General features: G+C 43.4%; 1 protein-coding gene across 1 annotated transcript in view; it reads left to right on the top strand.

Annotated features, from left to right (window-relative positions):
- The first annotated feature begins 34 nt into the window (after positions 1-34).
- The window catches only part of CFAP61 (cilia and flagella associated protein 61), a 246,527-nt gene continuing 227,356 nt past the window's right edge, over positions 35-19,205 (top strand). Inside the window, 6 exon segments of the mRNA XM_059892834.1 lie at positions 35-125; positions 6,420-6,570; positions 11,977-12,127; positions 15,808-15,884; positions 17,513-17,580; positions 18,200-18,326. Of these exon segments, the coding sequence (XP_059748817.1) occupies positions 6,428-6,570; positions 11,977-12,127; positions 15,808-15,884; positions 17,513-17,580; positions 18,200-18,326 (566 nt within the window). The 5' untranslated portion in view covers positions 35-125; positions 6,420-6,427.

Genomic DNA, 19,205 nt, shown 5'->3' on the forward strand with positions numbered 1-19,205 from the left:
ACCGGAAGCGGAACTGGCTGGAGCGACTTTTGACCTCTCTCCCGCGCCGTGACGGAGTCAACGTCGTTTCTGTGGTAACCGGGCTGCGCGTCCTCTTCGGAGCCCGGGACTCTCTGGAGTTGCAGGTGAGGTGAGGAGTGCTGGCTGCCGGCCTAAGGCGGGCAGAATCCGGGGCGTCAGGGGCTCATCATCAGGTCGCCTCTGGGATTGGGATGACCGTGCGAGGACGGGTGGATCCGTGAAGCCGGGGTATCCCGCAAGGGGACAGGAACCCGGCTCCCGTGCGGATGCTCGAGGCCGGGGGTCGGGTAGAAAACTACCATTCCTGGCATGCCTAGCGGCAAGCTGCTGAGCTGCTCGGCCGCCCTGAGCTGGGGTGCGTTCTGGGCTGTGTAGTCCAGAATGGTCAACTGCCCCTTGGTTTCTGGACAGTGTGACCAAATAATTCTATGGCTTATAACTGAAAGTAACTGAGGGAATTTTAAAGCCAGATACACAGAAAAAAGTGAAAATAAATAATCAGAGTACTAGCAAATAATCCAGCCTTATAATATCAGATAAACAATATATCAATCTTAAATAGTATCAGATAAACAGATATTTAGAATTTTCTGTCATTGTGTCTTAATGTCAATTTTCTTAGCGCCAGTGCGCCTAACTTTTGTTGTTATTAAGTCGCGAATTCAGGTCCCACTCTTTGCGACCTCATGGACTGTAGCACCCCAGGCTTCTCTGCCCTCCACTATCTCCTGTAATTTGCTGAAAGTTATGTCCATTGAGTCAGTGATTCCATTTAACCATCTCACCCTCTGCCACCCCCTTTTCCTTTTGCCTTCAGTCTTTCTCAGCATCAGGTCTTTTCCACTGACTTGGCTCTTTGCATCTAGTGGCCAAAGTATTGGAGCTTCAGCTTCAGTCCTTCCAATGAACATTCAGGGTTGATTTCCTTTAGGATTGACTGGTTTGATCTCCATGCAGTCCAAGTGACTCTCAAGAGGCTTGTCCAGCACCACAACTAGAAAGCATAAATTCTCCGGTGCTCAACCTTCCTTATGGTCCAGCTCTCAAATCTGTGCATGACTATGGAGAAAACCATAGCTTTGACCATACAGACATTTATTGGTAAAGTGATACCTCTGCTTTTTAATATACTGTCTAGGTTTGTCATAGCTTTCCTTTCAAGGAGCAAGAATCTTTTAATTTCATGGCTGCAGTTATCATCCTGCAGTGATTTTGGAGCCCAAGGGGAAAAAAAAAATCTGTCACTGCCTCCACGTTTTCCCCTTCTATTTGCCACACAGTGATGGGACTGGATGCCATGTTTTTTTAATGTTGAGATTCAAGCCAGCTTTTTCACTCTCCTCATTCATCCTCATCAAGAGGCTCTTTAGTTCATCTTCACTTTCTGCCATTAGAGTGGTATCATTTGTTTATCTGAGGGTACTGATATTTCTCCTGGAAATCTTAATTTCAGCTTGTGATTCATCCAGCCCAGAATTTCACATGATATGCTCTGCATAGAAGTTAAATAAGCAGAGTGAAAATACACAGTGTTATCATACTCCTTTCCCAATTTTGAACCAGTTAGTTGTTTCATGTCCAGTAAGCTTCTTGACCCACATACAGGTTTCTCAGGAGACAGGTACAGTGGGCTGATACTCCCATCTCTTTAAGAATTTTCCACAATCTGTTGTGATCCACACAATCAAAGTCTTTAGTCCTTAACTATATGACAAATAATATCTATTTCACCAGGATTAAAGAAAAAATCTATTTAAGTTCATTTCAGTTGCTCAGTCATGTCCGACTCTTTGCGACCCCATGAATTGCAGCACGACAGGCCTCCCTGTCCATCACCATCTCCCGGAGTTCACTCAAACTCACGTCCATCAAGTCGGTGATGCCATCCAGCCATCTCATCCTCTGTCGTCCCCTTTTCCTCCTTCCCCCAATCCCTCCCAGCATCAGAGTCTTTTCAAATGAGTCGACTCTTCCCATGAGGTGGCCAAAGTACTGGAGTTTCAGCTTTAGCTGAAACTATTTCAGCCCAACTATTTCATTCCTTCCAAAGAAATCCCAGGGCTGATCTCCTTCAGAATGGACTGGTTGGATCTCCTTGCAGTCCAAGGGACTCTCAAGAGTCTTCTCCAACACCACAGTTCAAAAGCATCAATTCTTCGGTGCTCGGCTTTCTTCACAGTCCAACTCTCACATCCATACATGACCACAGGAAAAACCATAGCCTTGACTAGACAGACCTTTGTTGGCAAAGTAATGTCTCTGCTTTTCAATATGCTATCTAGGTTGGTCATAACTTTTCTTCCAAGGAGTAAGTGTCTTTTAATTTCATGGCTGCAGTCACCATCTGCAGTGATTTTGGAGCCCCCCAAAATAAAGTCTGACACTGTTTCCCCATCTATTTCCCATGAAGTGATGGGACCGGATGCCATGATCTTCATTTTCTGAATGTTGAGCTTTAAGCCAACTTTTTCACTCTCCACTTTCACTTTCATCAAGAGGCTTTTTAGTTCCTCTTCACTTTCTGCCATAAGGGCGGTGTCATCTGCATATCTGAGGTTATTGATATTTCTCCCAGCAATCTTGATTCCAGCTTGTGCTTCTTCCAGCCCAGTGTTTCTCATGATGTACTCTGCATATAAGTTAAATAATCTATGTAAAGTGCTCCGTAAATACCTAATCTGTCTTCAGAAGCAGAAAAATTATGTGCACACAAATGGTTAAGAGAAATTTTAAAAATAAACTTGATTTTTTAGAGCAGTTTTAGATTCACAGGAAAATTGAATGAAAGGTACAAAAAATTTCTATTTCTGCTGCCCCGTCCACCCCTTGCTGCCCCATGATTAATATCCACCACCAGAGTACTGCATTTGTTACAGTCCATGAACCTACATTGTCACATCACACGTCATTATCATCCAATGTAAGAGTTTATTTGTGATGTTGTACAGTGTATAGGATTTGACAAAAAATACAATGTCATGTATCCATCATTACAGAATGGTAAAGAACAGTTGGTGCTAAGTTGTGTCAGTCATGTCTGACACTTTGTGACCCTAAGGACCGTAGCCTGCCGGGCTCCCCTGTCCGTGGGATTCTCCATGCAACAATACTGGAGTGGGTTGCCATGCCCTCCTCCAGGGGAAAGAACAGTTTAACTGCCCTAAAAATCCTCTCTGCTTCACCTGTTCATCCTTCCCTACCCATTTTCTTCTGGAAGCCACTTACTTTTTTTTTTTCAGACTATCAGCAGTCTTTTTCAGAATATCATATCATTAGAATGATACAGTGTATAGCCTTTGAAGACTGGCTTCTTTCACTTAGTAACATGCATTTAAGATTTCTCCATGTCTTTACATGGCTTGTTAGTTCATTGGTTAAGAGATTTTTGACAGCTGCCAAGTCTCTTGTTTATGTATTTATGTATGTAGAACTCGGAGAAGGCCATGGCACCCCACTCCAGTACTCTTGCCTGGAAAACCCCATGGACGGAGGAGCCTGGAAGGCTGCAGTCCATGGGGTCGCTGAGGGTGGGACACTGAGCGACTTCACTTCCACTTTTCACTTTCATGCATTGGAGAAGGAAATGGCAACCCACTCCAGTATTCTTGCCTGGAGAATCCCAGGGACGGGGGAGCCTGGTGGGCTGCCGTCTCTGGGGTCGCACAGAGTCGGACACAACTGAAGTGACTTAGCAGCAGCAGTACCGTTTTTTAAGATTCCGCATATAAGCAATATCATATTTTACTTTTTCTGAACTAAAAACACTACTTCAAAAAGTAGAAAAATCTTGTAAATTGTGTATGTGGCTCACATATATGTCTCTTTCATTCAAAACACTGCCGTCTATGGGGTCGCACAGAGTCAGACATGACTGAAGCGACTTAGCAGCAGCAGCAGCAGTATGTAGAACTATCACATCTACCTCTGCAGATAGTTTTTTCAAAAAGCTTTTTATGCTGATTTCTCAAATGGAAGTCATTCGTAACCAATATAAAAACAGTTGCCATAGTTCTGTATCACCATTTTATTATTTAAACATTTAAAAGTTGTCTCACTTTTCTTTTTTTTTCTTTCATTTATTTATTTTACTTTACTTTTCAAATTCTAGATGAATGAGATTTTATATAACCGCCATAAAGAGAAGTCACCTATGGAAATAAATAAATAGCTATTAAAATAAAAAAAGATATTTACCTTAGGTGAATTCCCTTAAATCTGTAACTATATGCAATTGATTTGACAAAGTTTAATCATTTATAGCTGCCTCTCAAACCTTAGAATGTTTCATTTCTGATTGTCATCCTTCCATCTCACAAGTTTTTATTGTGTGGTAATTCAATCCAGCTGTTGTTTCTAAAACAAGATTTATCATCATTATTACTTTTTTTCCTGACCGTCAATGCCTATATAGATATATCTTCTCATTTACTTTTCTCTCCTCAACATTTCATCCTGTATTCTATTCCTTTCTGATTTTAATTTTCTTCTTCCTGATATACATCTTGTCCTAGTTCTTTCAACAGGGTTCTTTGAATGGTAATTTCTTTGTAATAAATTGTCTTATATCACCTTGATTTTTAAACAATTATTCAGCTAGATATAGAACTCTCACTTAGTGATTATTTTTGCCTCTGTATTTTTGAAATACTTGTTATGGTAGTTGGGAAACAGTAGTCTACAGGCCACATTCAACACATTAACTATTTTCTATGTGGCCCACAAGCTAAGAATTAAAAAAAAAACAAAAACATGTTTAAACAACTGAATAAAAGACCAAAAGAACATTTCAGGATACACTCAACTATGTGAAAGTCAAACATCAGTGTTCATAAGTAAAATTTTATTGGAATACAGTCATCATGTAATTTGTGCAAGAATATATCTCCTGCTGCTGCTAAGTCACTTCAGTCATGTCCGACTCTGTGCAACCCCATAGATGGCAGCCCACCAGGCTCCCCCGTCCCTGGGATTCTCCAGGCAAGAACACTGGAGTGGGTTGCCATTTCCTTCTCAAGTGCATGAAAGTGAAAAGTGAAAGTGAAGTTGCTCAGTCGTGTCCGACTCTTCGCAACCTCATGGACTGCAGCCTACCAGGCTCCTCCATCCATGGGATTTTCTAGGCAAAAGTACTGGAGTGGGGTGCCAACAGCAAAAAGTCAAATGATACAATCTGTGTTTTGAAAGAATGCAGTGCACACTGTGTAATTCCATTTATATAGTGTTCAAAAAATGGCCAAGGGCACTATGAGATAGAAGTCAGAATGGTGACTACCTGTGGATGGGGCCACCTTCCGGGGTGCTGGGAATGCTCCGCACTGCTCTTAGAGTCAATGCGATGGTGAAAATTAACTTCCCTGTTTTCCAGCTTACTGGCTTAGACCATAATAAGGTATTTCCCCTTAGGAAACAGGAAAAAAAGAAAAAGGAAGGGAAGGAAGGAGGGAGGAAAGGAAAGAGAGGGAGGAAGAGACACATACACATTGAGGCCCCTAGACATCGAGACAGATGGAGCTCGTCTTGGGCCTGCTGTTCTGTCAGTAGCATCTCCCGCGTGTCTTTCCCAACGTGAGACTCTCCGCCATTGCTGTCATTAGAGATTCTTCTCAGAATGGCTGTGGGGAAGGCTCGGTCTACAGAGAAAGCTGCAACTTTATCCTGGAGCTTCCCAGAGACTTTCGTGGGCGGAAGCTCCTTGCCAGCCACATCTCTTACACTTATTTGGCCACAGACCTCTTCTCACCTTAGGACTTCCCAGGTGGCTCAGTGGTAAAGAATCTGCCTGCCAAGCAGGAGATGTGGGTTTGATCCCTGGGTTGGAAAAATCCCCTGGAAAAGGAAGTGGCTCAGTATTCTTGCCTGGGAAATCCCATAGACAGAGGAGCCTGGTGGGCTACAGTCTATGGAGTTGCAAAGAGTCCAACTTAACTGACTAACAGCAACTCTTTCAACCTCAAAATATCCCCCAGGACTGCCGCCCTTTGGGCTCTGGTTTGGGGGAGCTCTGTTTGTACAGGGGGCGGTGTCTGTATTTCCCCTCTAACTCTTGACCACAGTGACTGATCAAATATGAGGACCCTGAATCAGTAAATTCCTTTCAATGTTCTTCAGTCCTATTGCTTGAATATTTTTAAAGCAGCTTTGTGGAAAACAAAAAATATCGTTGCAGTCACTTCTAACCAGGCCAGTTCTCAGAAATCTCATTTTCCTGGAGAGACACGTGTCAGCTAGTTTTGGGGGACAGTTGTCATAGCCTATTCCCAGGGGAGATGTATCCCACCAACTGTGCTCACCCTGACCACACGAAGACTGAAGGAATGTCCCATTTTTGTAAATACGTAGCTAGACTGGCTCATCATCTCAGGTTAACAGTGGGCTGTTTTTCTCTCTTTTGGGGACAGGATCAAAAATGTCAGTACTTACTTCTCCAAGAGGAAAAGTTGAAGTGGTACATTGCCGAAGAACAGAGACACAGGATATTTATTGTATCAAAAACCTCATTAGAAAATTTACCCAGAAGCTCTTTGGAAATCTTAATATCATCTATCTTCTGTAAGTATGTAGCCAAGGGGCTCCACTCCTTTGTCCTCACGGGGCTTATGGCAAGGAAACAGACAGCAGGAAAGTCTGCCCTCCTGAGCAGGTCTCTGGGAACAACCATCACTAAGTCCTATAACAAACATAAAAACTGGAAAGATTTCTCACAGCTTTTGGATTCAGGCAAACTTGTGTTCAAATCTCGGCTGCCTCACCTACCAGTAGAGTCTCTTGAAAGCAAGTTAATAATATTAGCTACAAATATTGAGAATTTATTTTCCTTCAGACTCCATGCTTTGCCAACATTGTCTTGTTTAATTCTGAGGTAGCCACCATCATGCCCATTTTTACAAATGAGAAAGTGGAGGCCCACTCAAGGTCCAGCAATTAGTAAGTGACAAAGCCTGAATGTGCTCTCAGCCACTTCTGTTGATCTGTTCTTCTAAACTTTGAATTAGGCATAGTTTTTTTTTTTAAGAAAATGTCTTTTTTTCTCCCTGTTTTGTTTTGTTTTGGGGCACTATAATATGAATATAGGGCTTTCCTGGTGGCTCAGATGATAAAGAATCCACTTGCAATTCAGGAGACCCGGGTTTGATCCCTGGGTTGAGAAGGGAATGGCTACCCACTTCAGTGTTCTTGCCTGGAAAATCAGTGGACAGAGGAGCCTAGTGGGGTACAGTTCATCGGGTTGCAAAGAGTTGGACACGACTGAGTGACTAACACATACAAATATCCTATAATCAGCTCCTTGTTATTTTGATTGAGCATGTTAAGAGATAGCTCAGTATTTTGGATCTCATAAAGCTTCAGATTAAATGTAATTGAAGAGTTTAAACTAGGCCAGCCTAAGACATTAAAATTTACAGTTTCTGATCACCACACTGACGAATGTAATGTAAATTTGGCATAGTTTTGTTGGAGAGTAGTAGGGCAATATATATAAAAGCTTTAAAAATACGTATACCAATGAAATTATTTCTTTTTTTGGGCCTTGTTGTGGATTAAACACCTTAATGATGTCCTCTGGATGGAAACATGTTGATATGCACACACACACACACACACACACACACGCACACACAAGTTGTCAGAATGAAATCAGAAACTTTAGGACAATAGCAGGAACCCATGCCACTTTCTCCTTGAGAATTTTTTGCTACATTCTAGAAACCTCACACTTCTGTTTTGACAGGTTTGCAAGGAACAGAAGTTAAATACTCCCTACACTTAAGGAGGGAAGTGTTAGACTTCTTTGTATAAAATTATATTATTTGTAGGGATGAAGGAGATATAAACCCACTGCATAAAAGTAAGGAAACTTGGCCATTTCAACCTCAGCATGAATGAAAGGGTTGGGGGGAGGGATAAAGCTCCCCTGCAAAAGCTTCAAAACTTCCTAATTAATGGATGCATTTTCAGACAAACAAAACTAAGTTAATTTGCCCATAGACTGAATAAAGTAAAGGCAGTGGAAAATTTGATTAAAAGTGGTTACAGGTTAGTACTGTATCTAGGAGACTGCTAAAATAAATGCAGATCAGGTCTGAAAGGGTGGAGCTTCAGCTTAGACTTCAAATAATACTCACAGATAAGGTTCCAAGGAACATAAACTCGCAGCTAAAAATCACAACACAAATACACAAGGAGACAGTCACCATTAGTGAAAATCAAAGACAAAAACTATACAGAAGAATCAGACTCAAAGACTTCAGATATTAAGTCACAGAATATAAAATAACTATACTATGTCTAAAGTGAAAAGGTATGTTTTAAAAGACCATAAAATGAAAAATGAGTATTGAAAAAGTCTAGTAGACCATCTAGAAAGAAATAGAGTTAAAATTAAAAGCTCGGTAGATGAATTAAGCATCATAATAGACACAGGTAAAGACAGATGTAGTGAACTGGAAGATCAATAAAAATAGATTACCTGGAATTCAGTACAAAGAGACAGAGACAAAACATAAAAATGGGATACTTAACAATTAGGTATGATCAGACATCTAGAAGGACATAATAGAAAGTGGAAGAGTCAGTATTTGAAGAGATAATGGCTGAGAACTTTCCAGAATTGTTGAAAAGCACACATTCTTACAGAAAACTCAATGAATTCCAAATAGGAAAAATGCACAGAGAATTCTACAACTAACCACATCATAATGAAACAGCAAAACACCAAAGCTAAAGAGAAGATCTGAAAAATACCTGTAGAGAAAAAAGAAGTTGCCTGCAAACAACTAAAAATTAGTCTAATGATAATTCTTACTAGCAACAATGGTACCCAGAAGACAGTGAAATGTTGGAGAGCAAATAACATCAAACTAGAATTTATACCTAGTAAAACAATGTTTCAATACTTAGGGGAAAAAATGAATGAATTTTTTAGATAAACAAAAACTAGTTTATCAGTTACTTTACTGGTAGACTCTGAATTAAGGAAATTCCTCAGAACATACTCTAAGCAGAAGGAAAAATATCTCTGCTGGAAAAACCCAATATAAAAGAAGGAAAGTAAACAAAAATATGTATAAATATTTTTAAAAATCTAGCTTGTATGAAACAGTAACATTAACAATGACTAATCTAATATAGATACTAACTATAAATGGTAAATTATAAAATATAAATAATGAGATAAAATGCAGGACAAAAATAGCTGATAAATTGGGCGTCATGTGATTAAATAGAAAGTAGTTTTAAGGATTTGTTGAGGAGGAGGGTGTGGTAGCTAGTATTCAGAGGTGTTCCCCCTCCCTCCCACTAACCACACACCCTCCCATCAAGTCCTTTTCAAGTCTCTTCTTGTCCTGAGTAAGGGCTGGCCCTGTGTATAGAAATCAGCAACAGGATGCTCTATGACTTCAAGTCTAGACTGTAAGAAGTCTACAGCTCCCCCTGCTCTCTGAAATGCTCCCTCTTGGAACCCAGATGCCACACTGTTAAAGGCTCAAGTCACAGGGCTACATGCAGGTGTCTCTCCTGACAGCCTTGGCTGAGCTCTTAGCCAATAACCAGCACCAACTGCTAACAGTGTGAGTGGAACCGTTCTAGACGTTGGATATTCAGCGGACTCCAGCTATTAGCACCACTTGACTGCCATCACCTGAGAGACCTCCACCAAAAACTGCTCAGTCAAAACCAGCTAGCCCACAGAACCATGAGAGATGATATAAAATCGCTGTTTGGAGCCTAGGGCTGGTTTGGTACATGTCAGTTGATAACTGGAACAGAGGGTAAAGACTTTGTTAGAAATACATGTTAACTTGGGCTAGTATAATCATTAAAGGATAGGCGTAGAGATTATAACTGCTGATCTATAGAGGGGAAAATTGAACAGGAAATTAATAAGAAACCAGAATCTAAAAGCAAGAAAAGAGGAAGAAAAAAGAAACAGAAAGCATAGAACACATTAAAATCACAAATAATAGGAAGATTGAAAAAAATTCTGTATATCGGTAATCAAAATAAATGTATCTGAACAAAATTCTTCAGTTAAAATATAAAGATGAGTAGATTGGCTGAAAACAGAATGAAACGAAGAGCAGTCATGTTTTACATATGAGACATACCTAAGATATAAAAAATCACAGAGGGATTTAAAGTTGAAGTATTGGGGGGACAAAGGGACATGAAGCCTTGTTTCACTACTTAACGAGGCAGAAAATGGGAACCCTTTTCCAACCAGATTTTCACCAAATACAGTTAAGTAAAACGAGTACTGGCTGAACTTAAATTCCTGAAACCTATTGAATAAATGAAGCACTGCTCTAATGGAAAGAACTCTGATTTCTATTGCTGGTAACATCTTTGAACTTTAATATGTTTTGATGAAATACATAAGTGTGCACACATGTGTGTGTGTGTGTGTGTGTCTGTGTATTTTTTAAGGGCTCCTTTGGCTTGGATTTGGCTTATTACAAAGGATAATTTTAAACGAGCTTTAAAGGCACACACCTCCCTCTACCTTATCCCTCCTTTCCTGCTTTCACTCCCACAATGATTTTTATCTGTCCTATAGAGGACCTATTCGCTAAGCAGTAATAAGTGGAAATTGTATATATAAAATGATTTGCTGCCAAAGTTACTTTTTGCAAACAGGCTCTTTGGAAACTGCAGTGCATTTTCCCATTGAAATAAAGTTATTGGTGGCTGGCTTCCCAGGCCATCCCAGAAAAGCCTATTTAATCTATACTGTGTGTGCGGTATAGCACTGTGCTAATTGTGCTGCAGAGCACCACCACCACCCTAGGTTCCCATGGATAAGTGAATTTCAGGTTCTAATTGGGATTCCAGGAACACCTTTCCTTTCCTTCACTGAAGGGATGGTAGCTGCCCGGCTCCAGGTCTTGCCCACTTCCTCCTCTACCACCTTCATCACTGCCATCACTGATGCTCAGTGATCAAGGTCCTGATCAAGGTCAAGGTCAATGGTCCTGCACCTTTGACCATTCTCATCCTGGTTAGAGTGAGGACGAGACTCAGTATGAAGTCATAGGTCATGGCTCTGGGAACCCGGAGCAGGGGAGCCCAGAGGACAGGAGCTGGAGGGAGACCTGCAGAAGTAGAATGAGGGGCAGAGGCTTCAGTGAATTAGATGAGAGAATCTAGGGGGCTGCCCCTCCTGCTAATGAACGTCCTGTGTGGATCCCGTGTTCTCAATACCTGAGGGCAGCCAGCTGCAGAGCTTGGGCCAAGGGCACCCTGCTGGGAGTCCCCTGTGGCTAAATGTTGTGACTTCCTGTGAGAGGGGATGGTGGCTAGAGGTGCTGAGATTGATGTCCCAAGTGCAGTGGCTACTTAAGGTGCCCACAGCTCTGGTGGTACCAGATTTGACTCAAGTGATTTGACTCCAATTATGTAGAGCAATTTTTGTGTTAAATGTTCTATCTTCATTTTTATAGATAGCTTCTACTTATAGGAAGGGATACTGGTTTTCCTTTTATGATAGTAATGTAAAACTTGTTATTGAAATAGACTCATTGTAGCCAAAAATTAACTGGCTTAAAGATAATAATGATGTGTAGGAGGTGCATGTGAGTGAGAGACTCACAGGGGTCAGTTGACCATCCTAAACGTGTGTTTTGGCCAGCACGATGAAGCTGGCAACATGGAGAGTGTGCAGAAGTCTGCAGTTGATGTTTCCCCCACCCGTCTCCAAGGGAGATCCTGGGCATCTCATATCATAGATGTAGCACCTTTCTCAGGCAGTGTAACTTTCTGTAGAGATGTGGTTGATAGCGCCAGGTGTCCTGAAAGATGTTCCGCAGATGCTGCCTCATTGCTGCCACCTCTTGGAAAGGTGGTCACACCTGACTCAGCGGGTGCTGAACTCCAGGAGCCCAAGGTAGGAGAAAATGACACCTCTTCCTTTCACGGTTGGTACCTTCTTCATGTGTGCAATTCAAACCATTTCCACAGGGAGAAAGCAAACCTTGCCATCACCCTCCACAATGACCAAGAGGAGATCATGGCCCAGGCCACCTTCCTGGATTACCCCAACTGGAATATTGCCACGCAGGATGATTGGGTGTCCGTGTTCCGGGAGCTGGACAGTGACATACCATGCACAGTGAGTGACCACGCATGTCATTTGTGAGAACAGCCTGAATTTCCGAGGGAAGTCCTGTGTTTCCCTGTGGATCGCCTCAGTTTTCAGACTGAGCAGTTTAAAGGTCATGACAGAATGTATGTGACATCATGATAGACAGACATAAACATAGGTGGTGGAGAGGGAAGGGGAGTCTGGGAGCAAAAGGCCTCTGAGGAGGACCTGGGGGAGCAAGGAATTAGCGGAGCAGCAGAACTCTGCTTCCCATGTCTCCACGCTCTGCTCCCAAGTCTCGGACCTGCCTGATAGGCACCTGCCATTTACTCCATCTGCTCCTGAAATACTGGCAACAGAGTCTCAGGTTCAAGTCATGCTCTTTAATTTTTAAAGCGCCCTTGTGGGCTCTAGCTCATTTGATGTCTTTCAGTTGCAGATGCAGGACACCCTGTGAACCCACGGGAGCCCGGTCGGGGGGTCCCAGGAAAGTGGGGCTTTGGGAGGGGTGCCCAGCCTGAGTTGACCCTGCCTCGGCTTCCAGAGCCAGGCCCACGTCCGGTCCCAGCTGCTGGGGAGAGTCAGAAGCTGCGACCATGGAGTTCAAGAGTGTGTCCCCAGAGCCCTGGGGAACGGCAGTCGCGTGCAGGGGTGGATTGGAGCATACACACAAACACACCCAGCCAGCACGTTGGCTACCCAGCATCTGTCCATCCAGAGTCCACCTCCGCCTCATCCCCTGTGGTCCCCTCTGCCCACCACCCTGTGCTGTCCTGGTCCCCACTGTCAGGAAAGTGATCTCAAACTTGGAAATAGGCCAAAAAGATCTGCTCGGTCAGGGATTGTACCTTTGATTGATTTTCTATTGACTGAGCTGTTTTCCAGTTCTGCAGGAGCAGTGATTAGCTTGTAGATTTGGGTCCATTTGAGATGTAAGTCACTTCTGTCTGGTGGAAGAGATAACCTCAAAGGTCACCATTTCTGACCCTGCAGGACAGGAACTCTTTGTATCTAGCCAGGCAATCTTCTAACAATTTCCTCATTAAACTGCCAGAAGACAGCTTCTCAAGTGCAATGAATCATTTTTTGTTGTTGTTGTTTTTGTTTTTAACCATCTCGCTGGTTGCCTCCTGAATTGATGCATTGAATCAATCTCTGACACTTGCACTTTGTCTTTGCATTAGGGTCATGATTTTACCTTCTCAAAAATTATAAATTAGCACGATTCTTCATAAATTCTTTCCCCTTCTATTCCTCTTCTTGTTCTTTTAAGATTGTTTTCTTTTTCAACTACTTCCTTCAATAGTGTCGGAGCTGAGTTTTCCTGTATGGTACACTAGCCACGTGCAGCTACTGGGAACCTGAAATGTGGCTAGTTTGAATTGAGATGAGCTATGTGTATAAACAGCATATTAAAAAGCAGAGACATTACTTTGCCAACTAGATGCCAAAGGTCCATCTAGTCAAGGCTATGGTTTTTCCAGTAGTTATGTATGGATGTGAGAGTTGGACTATAAAGAAAGCTGAGCACTGAAGAATTGATGCTTTTGAACTGTGGTGTTGGAGAAGACTCTTGAGAGTCCCTTGTACTGCAAGGAGATCCAACCAATCCATCCTAAAGGAAATCAGTCCTGAATATTCATTGGAAGGACTGATGCTGAAGCTGAAACTCCAATACTTTGGCCACCTGATGTGAAGAACTGACTCATTAGAAAAGACCCTGATGCTGGGAAAGATTGAAGGCAGGAGAAGGGGACGACAGAGAATGAGATGGTTGGATGGTATCACCGACTCAATGGACATGAGTTTGAGCAAACTCCAGGAGATGGTGATGGACAGGGAGGCCTGGCATGCTGCAGTCCATGGGGTCGCAAAGAGTCAGGCACAACTGAGCAACTGAACTGAACTGAACTGATGTGTATAAAACATACTCTGGGCATCAGCACTCTCAGTAGGAAAAAGAAGAGTGTAAAATATCTTGTTGAGAAGTTTTATACTGACTGCTTCTTAAAAGGGTAATAATTTAAATAGATTGAATAAAACATATTAAAATTAGTTTAACCTGTTTACTCCTTTTTTAAAAATATATTTAATAGAAAATTGAAAATTACTTATGTACCTAGCATTTGTGGCTTGAATTATCTTCCTATTGTTTAGCATAGGTATAGACCCTTATGGCTTAATGTATTATCTACCCCAGGGGTATCTGCAAATGAAATAATGATTTTTATCTTAAAGCTGAGGAATAAATATTGAACTGTAATATTCTTGATGGAAGAAAGAATTTGGGAAATACACCAGCCAAGTGATAAGCCATGTACCATAAGCCAAGTCCTGTTCAGAATATAAAAGATGCCATGGGGTTAGGCCAGTCTGTGCACGGAAAGTGCTCGCATTGTGACGTTACGTTGTCACTCACTGTCCCTGGTGATATCTGAATTCTGGAGTTTGTGTTGTTTACCTTTGGGGAATTTTCAAGCTCATGAACTAAACTCATGATTCTTCTCTCACCATTTTATGCCTGATAAGCTCCTTCCGAGTGTTCTGAGGGCACGTGCCACCCAACAGGAGGGGAGACCAAGGCACAGACATGCCGGCGGCCACCCAAGGCCCACCTATGAAATTGCTCAGGAAACAGGAGACACAGAAGTGCTGCTGTGTCTGGACTGAGGTGCAGGCACTGCCTTCCCTTCACCACTCAGCTACCTCCCATTTGCATCATCTCCAGAATTTGAGGGTTTGCCAGTAAGCACAGGGGTACAGAGTCGAACAGGCCAGTGTGGGGATGCACAGAACAGTTCAGAAGCCTTCAATACAACTGTGCTGTACAGGAGAAATTGATGCAGCATTGTAAATCAACTACATGCTCAGTGGCTCAGTTGTGTCTGACTCTGTGTGGACTGTAACCCACCAGGCTCCTCTGTCCACGGTATTTTCCAAGCACGAATACTGGAGTGTGTTGCCATTTCTTCCTCCAGGGGATCTTCCCAACCCATGGATTGAACCTGAGTGTCCTGTGTCCCCTGCATTGCTGTCGGATTCTTTACCATTGAGCCATGAGGGATGCCCCCAAACGAACCATACACTTTGATAGAATTTTTTTTTTTAAGCTATGGGGCAGAGCTCTTTAAAAACCCTAAAATCTTATCCTGAGAGTCATAGAAGAATCTTTGCTGCTTTGTTTTCCCTCTCAGGTTCTCTGGATCCTGAGAGTAGGGTTAGATTCTGACTCTGGGAATGTGGAACGAAACAAGCCATCGGATTCATAACTGGGGCATTTGCCTTCCACCCTGGAAATTCGGGAGAGACTCTTTCCCTCGGGTGTCACTTGAATAGAGCAGCAGCTGCTGACCCGGGAGCCCCAGCATTGTCTTTCACTAGGCAGTGGTGCCCAGGACAAGACCACGGAGTTCTCAGTTCTCAGTCGGTTTCACGCCCCTGTAGGCGCGCCCCTGCCACATAGCTGGCAATGAGGCAGGAGGAAGGGCCGAACGGAGGCTCTCCATGTCCGTGAACAAGTCCAAGCTAGGAGGACAGAAAGTGGCTTGAACCCTGCCTGGGTGTCTCCTCATTTTAGACACAAAGTTCCATCCACCAGCACCTGGCAGCTCTGGGCTGTGCCCACCTCCAGACCCTCCCCCCACCCTACCTCCCACCTTCCCCTTGCTCTGACTCAGCCTCTAACCGTGTCCTGTTTCCTTCTGCAGCCTCTGAACACACTGTTCATGCACCTCTTTGTGGCTGTGGATGAGTATTCTGTCGGCTGTTGCAAAGAGATTATTCGGTGAGTGGCCATAGCATGGCAGACAGTGACGTGGAGCGCTGGTAGCAGATCACAGACAAGACTTGCTCCTGTCTCTATCATGTCTTTAAGTATCTGGATAGTTCAGAGATATTTTTTTGAACTAAAGTTTAGGTTGCTTTTTAAAAAACTTTTTATTTTGTGTTGGGGGTATAGCCGATAAACAATGTTGTGGCAGACTTGCCATACACATACATGATAGATAGTTTAAAAATATTTTTAAAGGTCCTAATTCTTTGTGGGTGTTCAGTTTGCTTTCCGGCTCTAGTAAAGCATTTCCTCTGAAGAGCAGTGTAATTTCTGAAAGAAAACAATCCTTCCTTTAAATGGATGCCTTTAACTGCTGCCACTGGAGGCAAACAGGTTGGACCGTCCTTTGGGAAAACATGGATTTGGGGGAAGAAAGGAAAGAAAAAGGTCACAGGCTTGGATGTTTGTAAAAATAGCTGTCCCCAGTCTTATCCTGAGACACGTTATTAACAGGACAACCGGCAGAACATCGTCAGTAACAGGTCATGGGGAAACATGACCCGCTGAGTTCCCGAGGTGGATCCATGACATTTGGGGGTGGTGGCCTCTGTAATGTCACACCAGAACCTCCAGATGCCAGGGCAAAGGTTAATCTCAGCAGAAATCTGGCATACTGCATGGACGTGGTGCCTTGGTTCTTGCCACCTCCATGGAACAGATACAAAAGTGGGCCTTTTGGAATCCAGAGGAAAGCAGAGAAGAGAAAGGAATTGTAGGCTCCCTTTGCTGGTGGGGAGCAGGGCACCCGGGTGCATCTATGAATGTCTCATTTTTGTAGTGAAGGCGTGTACCTCACTCAGGTGCTGATCTCAGAGACACAGCAGTCAGTGGTCCTGAGGAGAGATCTTACTTCATTCTCTGCCCAGGAACTGAACCTGGATAGCCTGGATGAAAACCAGGAATCCTAGCCGCCAGACCCCCAGGGGCTGGAGGCTAAGAATCAAAGTCACCCGGGCTCTTACCCCGTGTGAAAGCAGGAATGTTTCAAGGAGGCAAAAGCTGTAAAGACAGGCACAAAGTTTGTTACTAAAGAGGGCAGCATAGCATGTGGGAGAGCACACAGAGAAACAGTTGGTTTATTGAAGGCAGAAACAAGGCAGGGGTGTACCCGGAGAGGTGTCCTAAATGAGAGCAGTAAAGAGGTGCTTTGAAGCACTTGTAATGGGCAGTCCTTCCAGATCTTTGTTTACAATTGGCCAATTACCTTGTTTCTTTCCTCATTCCTGATTGGTCCTAGGACCCTCCCCAAGATGCCTGTGCAGCTTTTTTCTAAAATAGCTTCCACTGTAGAGGCCTGGGGTGCATGTTCCCTTTTTGACCCCCTTTTAGAAGGCTTCCTGCACATGTGGGAACAGGGAAGTTTTCCTTGACCTCGGGAGTGGTCATCTTATCTCTCTACTTGAGCAGAGCTCAGAATTCTGCCACTAACTTTGTCCTTGGAGTTCTGGGTGGGGACACAGCTTGAATTTTACTCCCCTTGACAAACACCAGCTGTCTGGCCCCAAGGCCCATCTGTCTCCTACCTCAGTGGCTCACGAGGTCACCTTGCTGACACCCCGACCCTCTCTTACCCTCATTAGGACCGTATTCAAGGCGGTGCTGGACCTGCACTTTGTCTTCCTCATCGTGCCATCCTGCATGAGCCTCGGTAAGGCCTCCTCCACCACGTCCTAGCTCCAGGAGCTGAGGCAGGAATTTCATGCTTAAAATGGGGCATCGAGGATGGGACATAAGAATGGTCTCCAGGTCCTTGAGACATAACATGCCCATCTGATTGTGACAATTAAAACATGTTACATATATACAGAATCTAGAAAAATGGTACTGAAGACCTTTTTTACAGGGCAGCAGTGGAGAAACAGACATAGAGAATCAACTTATGGACGTGGGGAAAGGGGAGGAGAGGGTGAGATGTATGGAAAGAGTAACCTGGAAACTTACATTATCACATGTAAAATAGATAGCCAACGGGAATTTGCTGTGTGGCTCAGGAAACTCAAACAGGGGCTCTGTATCAACCTAGAGGAGTGGGATGGGGAGGGAGACAGGAGGGAGGTTCAAAAGGAAGGGGACATATGTATACCTATGGCGGATTCATATTGAGGTTTGACAGAAAACAACAAAATTCTGTAAAGCAATTATTCTTCAATAAAAAAAAAAATAACACATTTAGAGTGAAAACTTCACTCTAAGTTTTAAACTTCACTCAAGAAGTGAAGTTACTTCTTGGTAAATCCAGGCCTCATTTCTTTGTCTCTGGGATTCAGGCTCCACTCTCATAACCGTGTTCAGCCAAGTGGGGTATGTCCCCAGCCTGACGAATGATGAGGACTTTGCCGTGCACGTGTGTCACAGGCACAACCACTACCCTCAGCTGCACGTCCGCAAAGCCAGGTAAGACTGGTGCCAGGCCCCCTGTTACCTAAGCCTTTACCCTGACAGTTACCTTCACGCATGCGTGCTCAGTAGCTTCAGTCATGTCCAACTCTGTGCGACCTCATGGACCGTAGCCTGTCAGACTCCATTGTTCATGGGATTCTCCAGGCAAGAATACTGGAGTGGGTTGCCATGCCCTCCTCCAGGGTATCTTCCTGACCCAATAATTGAACCCGAGTCTCTTATGTCTCCCGAATTGGCAGGTGAGTTCTTTACCACTAGTGCCAGCTGGGAAGCCCAACAGTTACCTTACAGAGAGTTTAAAAATCGCCAGTTCTTACTGTAAGTAATTATAGCTCGAATGAAATTGCTTTAGAATACCCAGGAACTTGCATTCATTTGGAGGTGATTATAGTTCCCCTTGATGACATAATAGGATTGCATGTTTGAGAGTCATTGCATGCATGATTGAGAGTCATTTGGTGCCATGTGGTCAGCAAAGCTGTGATTTTACTTCTTAAAGGTTTCTAAAGACAGACCCCATATTTGACTTTTTGTTTTGATGTGGAGCTTTTTAAAAGTTTTTATTGAATTTGTTGCAATATTGCTTCTGCTTTTTGTTTTGGTCTTTTGGCCTGGAGGCATGTGGGATCTTAGATCCCCGACCAGGGATCAAACCTGCGCCCCCTGCATTGGAAGGCCAAGTCCCATCCACAGGACTGCTAGGGGAATCCCACCATATTCATGGGTTGTGTTTGTTCGTTGTGTTTTTTCATGTGCTTTGTTTGTTTCTGGTGTTGCCCAACTGTATATGGGATCTTAGTTCCCCAGAAATAAAGTGAAAGTGAAGTCGCTCAGTCATGTCTGACTCTTTGCGACCCCATGGACTGTACCTTC

Source organism: Bos taurus, chromosome 13, assembly GCF_002263795.3.
Source record: "Bos taurus isolate L1 Dominette 01449 registration number 42190680 breed Hereford chromosome 13, ARS-UCD2.0, whole genome shotgun sequence".
NCBI classification, from domain to species: Eukaryota; Metazoa; Chordata; class Mammalia; order Artiodactyla; family Bovidae; genus Bos; species Bos taurus.